General features: G+C 43.4%; 1 protein-coding gene across 13 annotated transcripts in view; it reads left to right on the top strand.

Annotated features, from left to right (window-relative positions):
• Positions 1 to 20,538, top strand: part of DOCK9 (dedicator of cytokinesis 9) — a 319,963-nt gene that overhangs the window by 198,646 nt on the left and 100,779 nt on the right. For all 13 annotated transcript variants that reach the window (XM_054012624.1, XM_054012570.1, XM_054012629.1 and 10 more), the window contains exons 29-33: positions 1,013 to 1,096; positions 1,826 to 1,937; positions 6,872 to 7,050; positions 8,429 to 8,545; positions 9,968 to 10,088. In XM_054012624.1, the coding sequence (XP_053868599.1) occupies positions 1,013 to 1,096; positions 1,826 to 1,937; positions 6,872 to 7,050; positions 8,429 to 8,545; positions 9,968 to 10,088 (613 nt within the window). The remainder of the gene's footprint in view (positions 1 to 1,012; positions 1,097 to 1,825; positions 1,938 to 6,871; positions 7,051 to 8,428; positions 8,546 to 9,967; positions 10,089 to 20,538) is intronic.

Below are 20,538 nucleotides of genomic sequence, written 5' to 3'. Positions count from 1 at the left end.
GGTCTCTCTTTTTTTTTTTTTTTTTTTTTTTAACTTTGGAAAAGGAAATTTTAAATGTTTTTGAATCCTTTTCAAAGGGTCTTCAACATCAGACATAACCTCAGGTTTGGTTTGGAGAAGGTGGAGAACAGATAGAGTCCCTCATATACTACCAAATAAGTACACAGAGATTTTATATAATTTAATTTATCAGCCTACATTTCAGGTGCCCAGTTGCACACCTAATGATGTTGAATATGCACGTGCATGACTAAAGAAATTATCATATTCCAAACCCTGCCTGCTTATTTTCATGCTCTCATTTAGATGAATTATAGTTCTGTCACTCCCATTTCTCTTATTGAAAATATTAACATGTATATTAGCACAGTTGGTGTGCCCAGTTAGGCATATTAATGTCAGTTTTAGGGATGCAACACCAAATAATCTCTTTGAAAATTTGGTGTTTTGCATTCTGTTAATAGCTTTACTGTTAATGGTGATGCTATATTAACCCAGGATCATCTAAATTATGTAATATTTAGCTATGTAGCAGTTACAGTCCCCAGTCAAGATTGGGCCCCATTCTAGGCACTACACAAACATACATGAAGACATTGGACACTATCTATAGAGCTTATGATTCATTACTGTCAAAAAAAAGATTTTGTTCATTTAAGTAACAATTTTACACATTTTAGTGTGAAAAGGGTAATTTTTTAATTAAAAGCTTTTCCTAACTCTACTGTGTGGGCAACATTTCAAAACTTGGACTGATTGTGTTTTTTCTTTTTTGAGTATCAACGGTTGCTCTATAAAATAGAAGCCAAGTTAGGTTTCTATGTCAAATTTTCCTTTTAAAATGAAGTACCTTTGTACTGTACAATGCTTGCTTTTAATAGCATTTATAATCAAACTTAAATTAGAAGTTAAAAATATTCTTGGAAGATAAACTTTTAAAACATGGATACCTAATTTACTGAACACTGCATCTGTAATTGCTTTAGAATAGTTTATATTTTATCTTTTTCAGAGATGTTTCACCTTTATGGATAGGGGTTTTGTGTTCAAGCAAATCAATAACTACATCAGCTGCTTTGCTCCAGGGGATCCAAAGGTACTCCACTCCTTTAATAACTTAAAAATGAGTTTCTCTTTTTGGTACACCTATGTAACAAATTGTGTTGCGATCCCAGAATGTTCTTCAGTTACAGTCAGGCATATTTTCAGACTAGTCTCCCATTCCTGTGCAGTCGGTGTGTTACTTTTTGCCTTCAAGACACCTTTGGTATTTTTGCCTCTCAGAATAGTGGGATTGGCTGTGACATCTTCAAAGAGGAAGTGTGTGACTGGTACAATTCTAGCATCCCTAGCTGGAAAATGGATGAAACAACATCAGTGAGCACTTTATGCAAGACCACGAAAGTCTCAAGGAACAAATTCACAATAATTGAAAGCAAGCCCTCTGATATCTAAGAGGTTCCTACAAATCTACGACCCTTCTAATTGCATGTGCCATGCCATCAAGGCACTCACTTTTTTTTAAAGAGGTGCATATGATCTCTGCCAGGATCTCAAACAACTCTCAAATCTTCCGTGCCACACTACATAGACTTGATAAAAGTAAGAAATGTAACAGAGAATTAGACCTGGCTTTCAAATGCTGTATTGTGCTAAAGAGTTCTCCTGGGTCTGTATGGCATGACACATATAGTCCCTAGGATTGTAGATTTGTAAAGGAGAGAGAAATCACTAGTGTTAAGAAATCTGTTTCCTTTTTAGCTATGCTACCAGAAAATCACTAAATTATTAAATTGTGTAATTTACATCTGAAATATTTTTGCAGACCCTTTTTGAATTCAAATTTGAATTTCTTCGGGTGGTGTGTAACCATGAACACTACATCCCTTTGAATCTACCTATGCCATTTGGAAAAGGCAGAATTCAGAGATATCAAGGTAAATCCACATTTTTAACTATATATAAATGTTAAAATTTTAAAAAGGACAGGTCAGAATTCATAGCAGTCGTGGAAGAAGTCAAGGTGGCAAGAACCGTCTTGCAGGCTACCCTGCATGTGGCGGACTCGCCTATTCGTACCACGTCCTCTGCCACTGGCATGAGAAAATCATGATGGCTACAAGCGTCGGGCCTCCCCCCAGAGGTCCAACAGACCATCCAGGACTTGCCCTTTGAGGGCTCAGGACTGTTTTCGGAGCAGACTGACTCCAGGCTCCATAGCCTTAAAGATTCAAGGGCAACTTTGAAATCTTTGGGGCTCCATACACCAGTTCCTCAGAGGAAGCACTTCAAACCCCAGCCACCTCCTCCTAACTTCTGCCCTACCCAACATAGGTAGGACTCTAGGAAGCGGGGCAGGAACAACAGATGCTGACCTTTTCAGCCCCCATCTGACCAGGGCCAGAGCTCGGCGAGGCAGTCCTCCAGCTCCAAGCACACCTTATGAAGGTGCGTCGGGCGGCGACACACCAGCCCAGAGCCCGGATCCTTCTCCCTGCTTCCTGAACCATCTTTCCCATTTCTGTTGTGCGTGGGCCCAGATAACCTCAGACCACTGGGTGCTGCTCATGTTAGAAATGGGATATTCTCTCCAATTCTGTTCCTCCCTTCCTCGTCCCTCTTCAGGGATCCGTCTCACCAGCAGCTTTTTTTGACAGGAGGTGCAATCACTCCTATGTATAGAAGCAGTAGAGGAGGTTCCTTTGGAGCTAAGAGGAAAGAGATTCTATTCCTGATACTTCCTAATCCTGAAAGCCAAAGAGGGTCTCAGATCCATTCTCGACCTGCGAAATCTCAACAAATCCATGAAGGAGCTGAAGTTTCGCATGGTATCTTTGGCCACCATCATTCCCTCCCTGGATCCGGGGAAAACAATGCAAAGTAATGTACATTGGAAAACATAATCCCAACTATACATATAAACTCATATACATATAAATTGATGGGGTCTAAATTAGCTGTTACCACTCAAGAAAGAGATCTTGGAATCATTGTGGATCGTTCTCTGAAAACATCCACTCGAGCAGCAGCAGTCAAAAAAGCTAACAGAATACTGGGAATCATTAAGAAAGGGATAGATAATAAGATAGAAAATATCATATTACCTCTCTATAAATCCATGGTATGCCCACATCTTGAATACTGCATGGAAAAGGTTCAGAAAAGGGCAACAAAAATGAATAGGGGGTATGAAACAGCTTCCATATGAGGAGAGATTAATAAAGCTGGGACTTTTCAGCTTGGAAAAGAGACAACTAAGGGGGGGATATGATAGAGGTCTATAAAATCATGACTGGTGTGGAGAAAGTAAATAAGGGAGTGTTATTTACTCCTTCTCATAACACAAGAACTAGGGGTCACCAAATGAAATTAATAGACAGCAGGTTTAAAACAAACAAAAGGAAGTATTTTTTCACACAATGCACAGTCAACCTGTGGAACTCCTTGCCAGAGGATGTTGTGAAGGCCAAGATTATAACAGGGTTCAAAAAAGAACTAGATGAGTTCATGGAGGGTAGGTCCATCAATGGCTATTAGCCAGGATGAGCAGGGATGGTGTCCCTAGCCTTTGTTTGCCAGAAGCTGGGAATGGGCGACGGGATGGATTATTTGATGATTACCTGTTGTGTTCATTTCCTCTGGGGCAGCTGGCATTGGCCAGTGTAGGAAGACTGGATACTTGGCTAGATGGACCTTTCTGTCTGACCCAGTATGGTCGTTATTATGTTCCTATGATTGGTACGCCACCCTTGACTTGAAGGACACATACTTTCATATATCGATAGTCCTGGCCCACAGAAGATTCCTCTGGTTCGTGGTGAATCGCACTCATCAGTTTACAGCCCTCCCCTTTGGCCTGTCGGCATCCCCCTCCCCCGCATGGTGTATTTACCAAGTGCATGGCAGTCATTGCCGCGTTCCTGAGGAAATGGCAGGTGCAAGTGTTCCCGTATCTCGATTACTGGCTGGTCAAGGGCCACTCCAGGGCGCAGGTAGAAGCGCATGTACATCTGATATGGGTGACTTTTCAGTGGACCGGGTCTATTGTTGAACGTGCCCAAGTTGACTCTATCCCTTACCTAGAGGATAGAGTTTATGGGAGCAGTCCTAGACTCCACTCAAGCCAGGGCGTTCCTACCGGAGTCTCGCTTCCGAGCCATTTGCTCCATCATAGACCGCTTCAAAGGTTTACCAACCACAACAGCACAGAACTGCTTGAAGTTGCTTGGTCACATAGCCACATGCACATAGATGATGCAACATACACGGCTGCAACTCAAACCTCTGCAGGTGTGGCTGGCATCAGTATACAGACCAAACAGAGACAAGATAGTTTTGCTTCCTCTCCAGGTTATCGAGTCCCTACTATGGTGGCTCAATCCCCAAACAGTATGTACAGCAGTCCCCTTCTCCAGGCCCTAGCCGTTGCTGTCTCTAGTCACGGACGCATCAGCGTCGGGGTGAGGAGCACATCTCGGGGATCTCAGAACTCAAGGCCTCTGGTCCCAGGCAGAGCTTTTGCTTCACATTAATGTGCGGGAGCTGAGAGCGGTTTGCCTAGCCTCCCAAACCTTCCAAACCCATCTGGAAGTCATGACAGACAATACAACAGCAATGTTTTATATAAACAGACAGGGTGGAGCACGCTCTTCTCCCCTATGCTAGGAAGCCCTCAAGCTCTGGAACTTCTGCATAGCCCACTCAATACACCTAGAGACTTCTTATCTTCTGAGGTCCCAGAACAAGCTGGCGGACCATCTAAGCAGATCTTTCCACAGTCACAAGTGGTCCATTCGCCCAGACATCATCAACAGCATCTTCAAGCAGTGGGGAGTTCCCCAAATAGACCTATTCACGATGAGACTCAACAGGACGTGTCAGCAATTTTGCTCCTTCCAAAATCACATCCTGGGCTTGATCGCGGATTCATTTCCCCTCCAGTGGAGGGACCATCTGTTTTATGCATTCCCACTTTTACCACTCATTCACAAGATCCAGCTCAAGGCCAGAAGGGACAGAATGTCAGTCATTCTAACAGCTCCAGCTTAGGCCCGCCAACCTTGGTATACAACGCTTCTGGATCTGTCAGTAGCCACTCCGATCGCCCTGCCATTGGTGCTGGACCTAATCACTCAGGATCACAGCCGCCTCCAGAATCCCAACCTCAAATCTCTCCACCTCACGGCCTGGAAGCTTCGTGGCTAAACCCCATGGAGTTGGCATGCTTGGAGCCTGTCAGAGAGGTCCTCCTTGGTAGCCAGAAGCCATCACTAGAGCTTTAGTCAAATGGAAGAGATTTTCGATGTGGTCAGTACAGAAGGGCGCGTCTCTGATGTGGGCATCAATACTCTTCATTCTGGACTACCTGTTGCACCTTAAGTAGTTAGGTCTGGTGGTGTCGTCCTTAAAGGTTCACTTGGTGGTGATCTCAGCATTCTATCCTGCGATTGACGGCCGATCAGTCTTTGCTAGCCTGGTGCTGGGTTGCTTTCTCAAGGGACTTGACAGATTATACCCTCAAATTCACCACCAGTACCGGCATGGGACTTTAACCTAGTGGTCTCCAGGCTGATGGGGACCCTCTTCGAGCCCTTAGCAAGTTGCTCGTTCCTCTGCCTCTCATGGCAGGTGGCATTCCTGGTTGCTATAACCAGGAGAATGTCTGAGCTTAAGACCTTGACATCCATACCTCCATACATGGTATTCAATAAGGACAAGGTTCAGTTATGGCCTCATGCAGCCTTCCTTCCAAAAGTGGTATTCATTTTCACACAAGCTAGGACATTTTCCTTCCGATGTTCTACCGTAAGCCACATGCCAAGAGCTGGGAGCAAAATCTCCACTCCCTAGATGTTAGGCGGGCATTGTCTTTTTCACAAATCAAACCAGCTCTTTATTGCACTAGCAGGTAGGATGAAGGGTCTCCCTGTCTCGTCCCAGAGAATTTCATCGTGGATCACATCCTGCATTCGAACTTGCTATGACTTGGCAAAGGTGCCAGGCCTGGCTCTGACTGCACATTCCATGAGGACGAGCACCACCTCTGCCACATGTCTGGTGCAGGTCCCTATTCAGGAGATTTGCAGGGCCACAACTTGGTCATCAGTCCACATGTTCACCTCGCATTATGCCATCACTCAGCAGGCCAGGGACAATGCAGCTTTTGGCAAAAGCGGTGCTCCAATCAGCGAATCCATGAACTCTGACCCCCACCTCAAGGGAAATGCTTGGGAGTCATCTACTTGGAATCAACATGAGCAAGCACTCGAAGAAGAAAAAAGTTACCTACCTTCTCGTAACTTGTTTTTCGAGATGTGTTGCTCATGTCCATTCCAAGCCTCACCTGCGTACCCCTTCTTACCGGAGTACTCCAACAGAGGAACTGGCGGGTCGTCAGGGGCCTATATACACCACCATGAAGGCGCGACTCCAGGAGGCTCTTCAGCCGACCCAACAGGTACCACTAGGGGAAAAAGCTTCCAATGACTCTGCACATGGTGCACACACACCTACTTAGAATGGACATGAGCAACACATCTCGAAGAACAACAGTTATGAGAAGGTAGGTAACCATTTTTTACTCTTAATATTCATTGTTACTAGTTTTCATAAAATTATACTTAAAGCTATGGTTGTTTTGTATTTCACTAACGGTCTAATGTCTACATGTTGAATGAACACATAGTATATATGACAAATGTCTGCCTGACAAAGCCATACAGTTTTGAGGCTAAGTGGGTTTTTGAACAAGCCACGACTAAACTGTTTTTGCAACTAAGCATGAACGAAGGGGGAAGCCCATGCTTACGTTAATTGGCAAATTAATATTAATTGCACCCTTAGTAAACTACAGCTTATACTCTACTTTCAGACCTCCAGCTCGACTATTCGTTAACAGATGAGTTTTGCAAGAATCACTTCTTAGTGGGACTGCTCCTACGGGAGGTGGGAAATGCATTACAAGAATTCAGAGACATCCGGCAGATTGCAATTAGTGTGCTCAAGAATTTGATGATAAAGCATTCTTTTGATGACAGATATGCTTCCAGGGTAAGTTTACTGCTACTCCAACAATTAGGAAGTTAAAAAGTTTAGGTATGTACATTTTCAAGTTTTATGGATGGGAAAATACTGTTAATTTGCATATGAAGTATCAACAGAAAATAAGTGTATCTACCGTGATATAGTTAGTATATAACTGATAGATATTGATACAAACATAGGGTTCTGAAAACTGATTTGTGTTTTCATTTTTTAACTATGAAAAAAATATACTTATTAAAATAACTGCATGTTACATTTAAACAAATTACAATGTAGACAAATGTAGTCAGATTTTCTCATTTACTCAAAATAATTGCTTTTTAACTTATTTATTTGTAATGACTATTAACCATTATTAATATTCAACTAATTTTGGCTAGTCCTTCCATGATCTATTAGAAGGACAACTAGTTAATATAAGTGGAATTGCCAGTTGTAGTAAATATTATGACTTTGGAGTTTCCTGGTTTTTCTAAAATTTGAGGGCCTTGTGTTGTGGTGAAGCCTCCATGATTTTGTAATTGCACTTCTTAAATTTGCATAGTTTTAGTTTGACCCTTCCCATGTATTTAGTTTCAAGCACGTATCATTTTGTTCTCCAGTGGCATGTTGAAATAGTAAGAAAACAAATTCCTTGACCTATAAATTTTAATTGCAGCATTAATTGTTGAATAATAAATATTTAGTGGTCAGCATTGTATATCTGTATGCTAATGAATACATGTTCTAGACCAACGGTCCCCAAACTTCTGAGGGTTGTGCCACCCCTTAAACCATCCACATATCCTGGGAGTGGGGCCATGGCTCAGGGGGTCAGGGAGGGACGTGGGCTGGGGATGGGAGCAGGGCCACGGCTGGGGGCAGGGACGGGAGCAGAGCTGTAGCGAGGCTGCGGTGGGGGCCAGCAGCCAGGCCTGCAGCCAAGAGTGGCTCTGCTCTCAGCCCCGCCCCCAGACCCAGCCCTGGAATGGAGGAGCAGCCAAGGCTGGGAGCAGGGGCAGGACCCGGATTGGAGCGTACTGAGGCTGAGGACAGGGCCAAGCCCAGGGCCAGGAGCCAGGGACATGGCTGGGAGCGGGACTGGAGCAGAGCTGGGGACAGGGAGGAGCTGGATGGCACCCCTTCCTTGCCCCCCGTGGGGACTGGCCCGGGCCATGCCGTGGCCCCCAGAAGTTCCTCCACGCCTCCCTTGGGTCTGTGTCCCACAGTTTGGGGACTTCTGTCCTAGACCCTCATTTAGCATATCTTTCCTATTGCTGAATATTGGGTTCTGTAATTTGGGAAGAATGGTAGAAGAAACATTCCCATTAATGGGGTTGTTAGTTTATTTCTTAAATCACTGGTTTCATTATTTGTTAAACAAGAACCGTGAATCTTTGTTCAGAGCCATCAAGCAAGAATAGCCACTTTGTATCTGCCAGTGTTTGGACTGCTGCTAGAAAATGTCCAACGAATCAACGTCAAGGACGTGTCACCTTTTCCTGTTAATCCTTCCAGCAGCGTAAGTGAGCCTGTTTATTATTTGACATTCTGAGTTATTTTTAGCAGAATATATTTAATAATGTGCATATGGCATGCTGAATGCTATGGACCTGATTCTTGGGTCCAACCAAGGTGCACTTAAATCACCACTGTATTTCATATATTCTGGGGTCAGCAGCAGGCTAGCTCAGTCTGGAGCATAAATTAGACCAGCCTTATGGCTGCTCTGTTTTAAAATAAGCTTGTAATAGCCCCGGAGGGACTCTTATGCCACCAAGGATAGCCAGAGCAGAAGAGACCTCAAGCCACGTTCCCACCTCATTTATGTCAAAGGACAAAGAAGTGGTATTGGTTTGTGTGTGCCCATATATCTGTATCTATCTATATGTGTTAATATTTGCTTTTTATAGACCGTATTGGTCATGTTCCTGTATTTTGGTCACTCCAAATTTCCATAAAAGTTTATTAAAAGTTTAGGTTCACAGGAAATGCAGCATGTATATATTAATTTCTTTAAAAAAAAAAAACAATCAATTGCCTATTTACAGCTACACACAAAGAAACATGAAAAGAACATTAAGGTTATAAAGTCAGACTTTGAAATTAGGTAATGCCAGAATTATGGTTGTCTGTGCTATCTTAATTAGGCCCTCTTTTGCATATGCACTATGATTAGGGTCCTATGTAAATGACATTTCACAGAAAGCATGGAAATCATGAAAATGACCCCAAATCATGATCATTTAGACATTTTCCTTTTTAAAAAAAGTATTTACAACAAAGTCTTTAGTACAAAAAAATTAGCTTCTCTACTTTTTTTATTCAGAAATTGGGCATTAGTGTTTGAGCTGTCCTGCTAACTATATCAACAGCTTGCATTTTTGCTATTATAGACCCTGATCCTGCTAGCATTAACACATGTACTTAACATGCTTGAAGTCAATGGGGCTACTCAACTACATAAAGTTAATCACATACCTAAATATTAGGAAGACAGAGACAGGAGTCTTTGTTGGTACTTAGCAGACAGCCGATGTTGATGGAATTTTTTATTATCTAATTCGGTCAAATGACATAAAAATTACCAAGTGAAACAAAAAAGAGAAGTTCACAATATGTTTTCAGAAGGAGAAATTTCCGGATGTTGTAAACAGAAGTAAGGCAAGTCTAAATAAAGTCATGCTAAAAAGTATATGTCCAACTGTTGGCAATATTGAAGTAAACATACTGATGTGTTAGAGGTAACCTTAGGTATCCCATGTTTGTTTCAGTGGGTTGTGGCATATACTTTGATGTCACCCTTGATTTTAAAAACATCAGATATCACATTCCTGCAGAGAGAGAGAGAGAGAGAGAGAGATGTAATATGCGCACATACTAATTTTGGAATGTCACAAAATGTACATTATAATCATTTGTTTTTTATTTCTTTTCTAAACAGAGTGCAAAAGATGAACCACTTAGTATGCCATCTGTAAATCCTTTAGTAACATCACAAAAATCAGGAAACACTTTGGATAACAGCCTCCACAAAGATCTGTTTGGTGTTATCTCTGGCATTGGTAATACATTTTTTTTTTTTTAATTCTAACTGGTTTTCTCTTGTTTCTTTACTAAAAACTCTGTAAGTCTTAGTATCATCACATTTTGAAAACATATACTATGAAAAGATTTAATCATTTGAGTCAAGTGAGAGTTCCTTTCTTGGATGAAATTCAGATGAACTGCCAGTCATGAAAGTGAGAATGCGAAGGACATCACTTCAATCGGTTGTCCTATGTGGGGGTTTCTGAGCCTGGAGGGCAGGCAAAAATATATGAATATAGATCCATTCTGGTAGAGCCATGTCTCTGCCAATTCAGGGTAGCTTATTTATATTTATAGCAGGGCTGTCAAGCAATTAAAAAAATTAATAGTCATTAATCCCACTATTAAACAATAATAGAATACTATTTATTTAAATATTTTTGGATATTTTCTACAGTTTCAAATATGATTTCAATTACAACACAGAATACAAAGTGTATACTGCTCACTTTATATTTATTTTTATTACAAATATTTGCACTGTAAAAAAAACTAAAGAGATAGTATTTTTCAATTCACCTAATATAAGTACTGTAGTGCAGTCTCTTTATGATGAAAGTTGAACTTACAAATGTAGAATTATGTACAAAAAAATAGCTGCATTCAAACATAAAACAATGTAAAATTTTAGAACCTGCAAGTCCACTCGGTCCTATTTCTTGTTCAGGCAATCACTCACACAAACAAGCTTGTTTACATTTGCAGGAGATAATGCTGTTTGCTTCTTGTTCGCAATGTCACCTGAAAGAGAGAACAGGAGTTCTCATGGCACTGTTGTAGCCGGCGTCGCCAGATATTTACATGCCAGATGTGCTGAAGATTCATGTGTCCCTTCATGCTTCATCCACTATTTCAGAGGACATGCGTCCATGCTGATGACAGGTTCTGCTTAATAACAATCCAAAGCAGTGTGGACCGATGCATGTTCGTTTTCATCATCTGAGTCAGATCCACCAGCAGAAGGTTGATTTTCTTTTTTGGTGGTTCGAGTTTTGTAGTTTCTTTATCTGAGTGTTGCTCTTTTAAGACTTTGGAAAGCATGCTCCACACCTCATCCCTCTCAGATTTTGGCACTTCAGATTCTTAAACCTCGGGTCGTGTGCTGTAGCTATATTTAGAAATCTCACATTAGTACCTTCTTTGTCTTTTGTCAAATCTGCAGCGAAAGTGTTCTTAATATGAACAACATGTGCTGAGTCCTCATCCAAGACTACTATAACATGAAATATATGGCAGAATGCAGGTAAAACAGAGTTGGAGACATACAATTCTCCCCCAAGGAGTTCGGTCACAAATTTATTTAACGCATTACTTTTTAATGAGTGTCACAGCATGGAAGCATGTCCTCTGGAATTGTGGCCGAAGCATGAAGGGCATACAAATGTTTAGCATATCTGGCATGTAAATACCTTGCAATGCCAGCTACAAAAGTCCCATACAACCGCCTGTTCTCACTTTCTGGTGATAATGTAAATAAGAAGTGAGCAGCATTATCTCCCGTAAATGTAAATAAACTTGTTTGTCTTAGTGATTGGTTGAACAAGAAGACTGAGTGGACTTGTAGACTCTAAAGTTTTGCATTGTTTTGTTTTTAATTGCAGTTATATAACAAAAAAATCTCCATTTGTAAGTTGCACTTTCACAATAAAGAGATTGCAATACAGTACTTCTATGAGGTGAACTGAAAAATACTATTTCTTTTGTTTTTTACAGTGTAAATATTTATAATCAAAAATAAATATAAGGTGAGCAGTATACACTTTGTATTCTGTGTTGTAACTGAAATCAATATATTTGAAAATGTAGAAAAACATCCAAAAATATTTAAAAGAACCAGCAGCTAACAAGAGACTGCCAGATAACTGTCGGAAGCATAAGTTCTGCCTAAATGGATTTGGAATTTTTGGCACCTAAACCATCAGTTCTTGCCTGCCTCTTTTTTTTTTATGCTGCTGAGGAGAAAAGAGAAAGCAGCGTTGAGTCTTGCCCCTTCTTGGGGATGGGGTGTCAAATCCACACTTTCGGGAGATAATGATAGAAGACAATCATTTAGATGAATTGCTACTGATTAGCTCCCACAATTGTTTTCCCATTTTATGTGCCGTACGTGTATTTTCTGGCTCCCCACAGCTAGTTTCAGATTATTTTGGGAATCATAGAATCAAAGTGTTAAAAGGGACCGCCATGGTCATCTAGTCTAACCCTCTACCAAGATGCAGGATTTATTGTATCTAAACCATCCAAGATAGATGGCTATCCAGCCTCCTTTTGAAATCTTCAGTAAAGAAGCTACCACAACCTCCCAAGGGAGTCTGTTCCATTGTCCTGCTGTTCTTAATCTGCTATGCTGCAGTTTGAATCCATTGGATCTTGTCTTGCCCTCTGTGCAGAAGAGAGCAACTTTTATCCATCTTTTTTATGGCAGCCTTTCAAATATCTGAAGACTGCTATCATATCCCTCCTTAATCTCCTCTTTTCCAAACTAAACATACCCAGTTCCTTCAGTCTTTGCTGATATGGCTTGCATTCCATCCCTTTGATTGTCTTTGTTGCTCGCCTCTGGATCCTTTTCAGTTTCTCTACATCCTTTCTATACATTGTTGACCGAAACTGGACACAGGCCTAAGCAGCACCAAGTAGAGTGGTACTATCGCTTCCTATGACTTGCATGCTATGCTTCTGTTAATGCAACCTAACTTGCATTTGCTTTTCTTGCAACAGTATCGCATTGCTGGCTCATGTTGAGGTTGTGATCCACGACAACTCCCAGATCCATCTCAGCAGTGCTGCTGCCACGCCAGTTTCTCCCCATTCTGCATTTGTTCCTTTGGTTTTTCTTCCCTAAGTGTAGCACTTACATTTGTCTTGAATTTCATGTTGTCATCTGTATCCCGGTTCTCCAATTTATAAAAATCCCTCCGAATTTTAGGTCTATCCTCCAAAGTATTGGCAACCCCGCTAGCTTTGTGTCCTCTGCAAACTTGATCAATATGCTCTCTACACCTACATCCAGGTCATTAATAAAGATGTTAAATAACACCAGACCCAGAACAGATCCCTGTGGAACCCCACTTGACGCTTCCCTCCAATCCAACCTCATTCCATTAATAGCTACTCTTTCTTTGCGGTTGTTTAACCAATTATGTATCCACTTAATGGTAGTCCTGTCGAGCCCACATTTCTCCAGATTACTTATCAGAATGTTATGTGGGACTGTGTCAGAAGCCTTGCTGAAGTCCAGGTATATTATGTCCTCTGCAGTCCCCCATCTACCAAATTAGTTACTCTGTCAAAGAAGGAAATCAAGCTGATTTTGGCATGATTTATTCTTGGTAAATCCATGCTGGCTGCTAGTGATTACTCCTTCATCTTCCAGGTTTTTGCAAATTTAATGTTTTATACATTGTGTAGTTGCTTCCCAGATATCGAAGTCAGGCTGACTGGTCTAGAGTTCCACAGCTCCTTCTTTCCCCCTTTTAAAAGATGGGCACTATGTTAGACCCTCTCCAGACTTCTGGGACTTCTCCTGTCATCCATGAGTTTGTAAATATCTTAGTGGCTCCGAGATTTCTTCAGCTAATTCCTTCAGTACCCTTGGGTAAATAGCATCCAATCCCACTGATATGAATTCATTCAAATTAGTCAGAAGATCTCACATGTTTACTTATCCCGATCTGCATCCCTTCCCTGTTATTGTCTATGATAACTTCAGTAGTTGTCCGGTCACATGTTATTTTTTGTGAGAAGACTGAAGCAATTTAGGCATTGAGCAGCTCTACCTTCCGATCATCTGCCGTTACCAGCCCACGTTCTCCAATAAGCAGCGGACCAAGACTGTCCTTGATCTTTCATTTTGGTCTGACATATTTGAAGAACCTCTTCCTGTTGTCTCTAACATCTCTTGCCAGCTGTAACTCATTCTTTGCCTTGGCTTTCCTGATTTTGTCCCTTCACACTGCTGCTATTCCCATCTATACTTCCTTGATGACATGCCCCTCCTTCCATTTCCTTTTATGTATCCCGTTTGATTTTTAGATAGCTAAAAAGCTCCTTGTGCAGCCACTTTGGCCTCCTGTGGCTCTTCTTATCTTTCCTCTGCATCAGAATAGCTTGATGTTGAGCCTCTAGTATTTACTCCTGGGGAATTCTGCACCATTGTGCATGCGCAGAATTCATGTCCCCCCCCCCCGCCCATGCCCCCAGCAGATTTCTTTGCTTCCCTGCAGAAAAATGACTTTCTGACAGGGAAGCTGCAAGAGCAGTCATGCGCCACTCCCTAGCTTTGCAGGTACATCGTTTCAGGCACCCAGAGCAGCTGATGGAGAGGAAACTCACCACAGGGCTGGGGACATCCCAGCCCGTAGCTCTTACCCTAAGCCGGGATCAGCTGCTAGTCCCAGCTGGACTTCCTCTTCCCCTGCAAGGAGTGGCTGGGTCTGTGTCAGACCCAACCTCAGAAACCTCCCCCAGCTGCAGGAAGTTCAGCATCCTCCCTGATTCATGCCCCTGTTGCTCTTCAGTTGCGGAGGGAGGGGTCACTATACAGGGAGCTGCTCCCCCATCCACCCAAACCCCATGCATCTGAACTTGCCATACCCAGACACCCCATACCCGAACACCACCCCTTTGACCCTCAACCCCTGCATCTGGAGCCCCCTTGCACCCAGAGGCCCTGCCTCCAGACTCTCACCCGTGCACCCAGACCACCCCCCACTGAGCTCTCTGCACTCAAACCCCCACCCTTACGAGCCCCATCCCCCTGCATCACCCTGAGCCCCCACATCAAGACCCCCATGCCACTGATTCCCAGTTAGCTGGACCCAGACCCCCATTGCACCAAGCCCCATTCCTCCAGCACCAAGACACCCCTGCTGAGACCCCCAAACTTAGACCCCCTCTGCTGAGCCCCAATCACTTTCACCTGGAAGCCCCTGCAGGGTCCCATTGCCCCTGCACTTGGATCCCCCCCCCCACACGCACCAGACCCCCCATTGAGCTGCCTGTATCCAGATTATCCCACACAGAATCCTATCCCCCCACACTGAGCTCCTCCACACTTGGATCCTGCCCCACACCTGGTGCACCTGGCACAGAGGGGCAGGGCCCCAGGTGTTTCTGGGGCAGGCCCAGGCCTTGTGTTGTGTCAGGGTTGGGTGCAGCCTCACCATTGAGTCCGTGTCCCCAGGGCGAGGGGTGGGGAGGGGGAGTGCAGGGTGATCTCCCACCTTCATGCATCAGTGGCCTGTTCTCCCCACTGCCATGCTGGAGCCTCTGCATTTATTTATTGACCAATAAAACGTGCAGATTTTTGCAGATTTAAAAAATATTGTGTGCAGAATTTTAAATTTTTTGGCGCAGAATGCTCTCCTGAGTAAGTATTACATTTTTGAAGAACAGCCAGCTTCCTTTGACTACTATTTTTTTCCTAATTGGCCTTTCCATGGGACCTTGCCTAGTATTTCTCTGAGTCAATTAAAATCTGCCTCTCTGAAGTCCAGGGTCCTTGTTTTGCTGTTCTCAGATCATAGGTGCTTGCCCCAAGGCTGAGGACATACCTTCCCACACTTTTGCTGCTTAAAATAACCTCATTTTAGTAGATCACTCCTATCTTTAGCAACAAGCACTGCCTCTTCTCTCGGTAAAAGCGAAGTAAAGAAGAAAGTCGGCATTAATCACGGTGTCCTATCAAAATTCGGACTTGAAAAATCATGTTTTACTTACCTGAATTCCTCCTGCAACTGAATATGCTCTTCCTCAACTTCTGCTCTAATCTGACTTGTTGTGTTGCTATTAAACAGCTGTTGCATGTCGCTGGTGAATGAAGAAATTCTTATGTGTGGAAAGAGAAAAAAGAATGTCTGTTAAGTGAGCTGGGATCCTTCAGGATAAAAATTGCTATGTAAAAATAATCATTTATTTTTATTTATTGGTAACTATGCACTGAAGTAATGGGTGAAATGCCTAAAATGCTAAATTGATTATATTAGAATTATTCATCTCTTAAATACTACTTTGATCATTTTTCTACATGCCCCATTCAGAATCTTTCAGCCAGCAGTATCCATTGGAGGCTGCATATGCACCCTGCATCTAGGGGACCAGATATCCCGATTTTATAGGGACAGTCCCGATTTTTGGGTCTTTTTCTTATATAGGCTCCTATTACCCCGCACCCCCACCCCCGTCCCAATTTTTCACATTTGCTGTCTGGTTACCCTGCCTGCATCTTCTTGTTCCACTTCCTGGGGAGAGGGGTAATAAAGGACAGAACAGCCCCAACCACCATACAGTTCCTTCTTACTGCCAGTTGCAGTGAGATAGAGCTACACAGTGTCCATCTGCTTCCCTGTTGTATCATAAGTAGTATTAGATTTTTAGTTAGTGTTAGTTTTAGTAGTTTTTTAAAGTTGTGTTTCTTTCAATCTGTTGGCAAAAAAAAAAAAATCTAAATTAGAAAACTAGAGCTGTTCTTGACTCTTCCCTTATCATACCTCAAGATTCCCCACAATCTAATATAAACTTGGTCTTCCTGAAATGGCTCTTCTTACAGATATCCTTTATGTGGTTTAACCATACTTTTTCTAACTTAACTCAGGGATTGAAAAAAATCTCTCTGTTCACTTGGTCCCAGACCGTCAAAGTTTGCTGCACCTGAAAACATTTGTATTGATTCACCTCCTGCCAGCTTGCAAGATATTTATTATACGTTTTAGCTTTGTTAACATCTCAGTTGCTCTACAAAAGAAATCTAATACAGCTCTGCTCTGATTCCTTCTCCCAGAAGTGTTGATGTTGAGAATTTATATGCAAGACTGCACCTTTGCCCCCTTCAGGGGTGGTTAAGACCAGTTTATTACCCGGTCAGATACACACTATGCCTTCCTGTAGTGATACTTCCAAAGGTGCTGGCATCTCTTCATTGGTGGATGGGCTCACCTTTGTATGTGCCAGTGAGTTTTATCATCCAGCTTCTCCATCAGACTACTCTAAAGGATGCATCCAAGCAATGATGGAGTTCACACCTAGGCAAATTTCAGGCCCACAGGAGGAATTGCACTTAAACATATTGGAGTTAAGAGCCATTCTTCTACCTTGCAAAGCGTGTCTGTCTGTGCTCTAGAACACCCCTCTTCAGATCCTAACAGATAATAGGACAGCAATGTATTATATACACATTTGGAGGTTGCAAGATCTTCCCCTCTATTGGGAATCAATTTTCTTGTGGAATGATGTAATTGTCATAGCAACCTGTTGGCATTTTGTCTAGCAGGTGTCCAGGACAATTTAGCAGATTATCGGAGCAGGAAAGACTCCATCTCCAATGAACGGGAGCTAAAAGACTCTATTTTGAATTCAGTGTTTCATGATTAGGGAGTTCCCTCAATGGACATATTTGCCACATATGATAAGAAATATCCCATATATTGCTCACCAGGAGGAATGAGTCCAAAGTCTCTTGCAGACGCAGATCTGATTCTGTGGGATCAAAACATGCTATATGCCTTTCTCATTTCTCCTCATCCTGTTAATCCTCACAGCACTCAGGAAAGTTTGTCAGGACAAGGCTCAGGACAAGCTACTACTTGGGCCCATCAATTTTGGTTTCCCAATCTAATTCACCTTTCAATTTGTCCGTCTTTGGTTCCCATCCTTCCAAATATCCTTTCTTAAAATCACAGCCTAGTGTACTGGACCCAGACCCAAAAACTCTGCACTTGACAGCATGGAGGCTAGCTAGCTGACTCTGCTTGAGGAGAACTGCTCACTGACTATTCAAGTTTTTATTCCTGGTAGGAAAGCCTCTACAAGATAGGTGTGTGTGTATATATATCAATATATAAGTGGAGGCATTTTTCAGTATGATCTAGTCAGAGAACTATCCAGTCAGAGAACTCTTCTGTCTGAACTATTTTAGACAATCTATTATCCTTGAAACATTGTGGTTTCTCAGTTCTGTTAAAGTGCATTTACCAGCTGTTTATGGGTTTTTTATTGCTCGGTTAAGTGGTTATTTGGGTGGTTTTTTTTTTTTTTCAACTGTTAACTCTACAGTTTCCAAGTTCTTAAAGGGGTTTACACTGTTTACACTGGTTAAAGATTCCTTTCCTTCCTTGTGCTTGAATATGGTATTAATGTCTTTAATGGAACCTTCTTTCCAACCTTTAACATGTTCTTTGTAACACTTTTCTATAAAGACAGAATTTTTAGTGGCTGTCACTTCAGCGTGTAGCCTGGTGGAGTTGCAGACCAGGTCTACACTACACATCTATATCAGTGTAACTGCATCGCTCAGGGGCGTGAAAAATCCACACCTCCTGAGTGATGTAGGTATACTGAGCTTAACCCTCCATGTAGACAGCGCTGTGTCCACAGGGAAGTTTCTCCTGTTGACATAGCTACTGCCTTTCGGAGAGATGGATTAACTATGCCAATGGGAGAAGCTTTCCCGTTGGCATAGGAGCATCTTCACTTAAGAACAACAGCGCAGCTACTCCGATGCAGCTACACCCCTGTAGCACTGTACGTGAAGACAAACCCACAAGTTTTGATGGCTGGGTCTCCGTATGTGGTTGTCTATAAGGACAGAATTATGCTTAGGTCACCTCTTAAATGTCTGTGTTAAGGTTTCTTATAGTGTGAAACAGTTTCCCCTTCCCTTTTCAGTTAGGGTGCAATCTGCAGGGCTCAAGCAACCTCTCTCAGGATGTGTTAGAGGTGGTCCTGTCTTGGAACTCTGTAGAGCACCTACATGGCATTCTACTTATACATTTTACTAACACAGCTTCTAGATCAGATGCTCAGTTTGGCAGGGCTGTCTTGCAGTCATTTTTTAGATAGGACTCTTGTCATCCACCTACCTGAGAAGTAACTGGTTGTCAGTCTGTGTGGACAAATGCTCAGAGAAGAAAGAGATTACTTAGTTCACAGTAACTGGAGTTCTTTGAGATGCCTTTGTCCACATGGCTCGTACTATGACTCTTCTTCCCCACTTGAGTCCTCTTACTGGATTTCAGTATTGGTGAAGGAACTGAGTGGCATTTAGGGTATTCCACTCTTTATGCCCATGGGGTGGGAGGCAGGAGGGTATGCAGGCCAAATGTGCAGCCTCTCACAGATGCTGCTGGTTAAATGATTCCAGGCTCAGACACATGGGTATACACACCTACAGTGGGATCTCTATGGACAAAAGCATCTTAAAAAAAAAAAAAAGTGTTACTGTAAAGTAAGTAAACCTCTCTTTTAAATGCATTGCAATTAAGATTTTATCAATTTTACTGAAAGAAGGCAGACTTCACTTTTTAAAAATTTGCACTGAATTTTGTGAAAATAGTTCTTCTTCAAGTGATTGTTCACGTCCATTACACATTAGGTGTGCGCGCGCTGCGTGCACGGACGTCGGAAACTTTTTCCCTTAGCGGCTCCCGTCAGGCCGGCGGGGCCCCCACCTTCCCGCCAGAGCGGCGCCCCGCTCCAGGGTATATATATCCCTGCCGACCCGACCCCTCCAGTTCCTTCTTACCGTCCGTGGCGGCGTTGGAACAACTCTGTCTCTCGTCTGAGAGTGTCCCTTAGCAATAGTCATTAGAGTTATCTAGTAGTTATCAGTTAGTTATAAGATAGTGTTACTCAGTAGTTAACGGCTCATTAGAGTCCTTAAAGCTCCTGCTGGGGTTGTTTGTTCAGCCCCGGCACCGGCCCCGGGCGGTGGGGTATGCCACACGCCCAGGGTTTCAAGGCCTGTGCCACGTGCCGCAGGCCTATGCCATTGAGCGACCCCCACGCTTCGTGTCTGCGTTGCCTGGGGGAAGCTCACCAGAAAGAGCGCTGCAAAATCTGTAAGGCTTTTAAGCCCAGAACTAAAAAAGAGAGGGACTTTCGCCTTAATCAGCTGCTCATGGAGACGGCGTTACAGCCCTCCACTTCGACGGCACCGTCTGCCTCCGTGCGGAGCGCACCGGCTTCGGTGCGGGAACCGGCGCCGGCGGGCCACTCGAAGACCGCGGCACCGACCCAGCGGGGTAGGGCACGACGCCGATCGTCTTCGCCGGCGAAAGTGAAGGGCCAGCCTAAGGCCCGCGGTCGCTCACCGCATAAGAAGGCGGCACCGGTAAAGACCTCGAGTGCCCCTAAGGCCGACACGGCCTCATCAAGGACCCCGGTAGTGGCTCCGGCGCCGAAGGGCCCGTCGAGCCCCGGGATGAGCGCGTCGAGCGACAATGAAGGGCTAGAGGAACTTGTGAAACAGCCCTCCACTCCGGACACGTTTGAGGCAGCTAAGGACCTTATCGCCTTGTCCGTTGAGGCCCCAGTACGCGCTGAAGGCGCCCCGCCTATGCTGCCGCGCAGAGGCAAGCCGGCGATGGTGCGCCCGTCACAGTCGCCATCTCGGCACCGTTCCAGGGACCGGTCCCGGTCGAGCTCCGC

The sequence above is a fragment of the Malaclemys terrapin genome, chromosome 1 (assembly GCF_027887155.1).
Source record: "Malaclemys terrapin pileata isolate rMalTer1 chromosome 1, rMalTer1.hap1, whole genome shotgun sequence".
In the NCBI taxonomy this organism is placed as follows: Eukaryota; Metazoa; Chordata; order Testudines; family Emydidae; genus Malaclemys; species Malaclemys terrapin.
The sequence above is the reverse complement of the archived record's forward strand: the minus strand, read 5'-3'. Positions and strand labels throughout refer to the sequence as shown.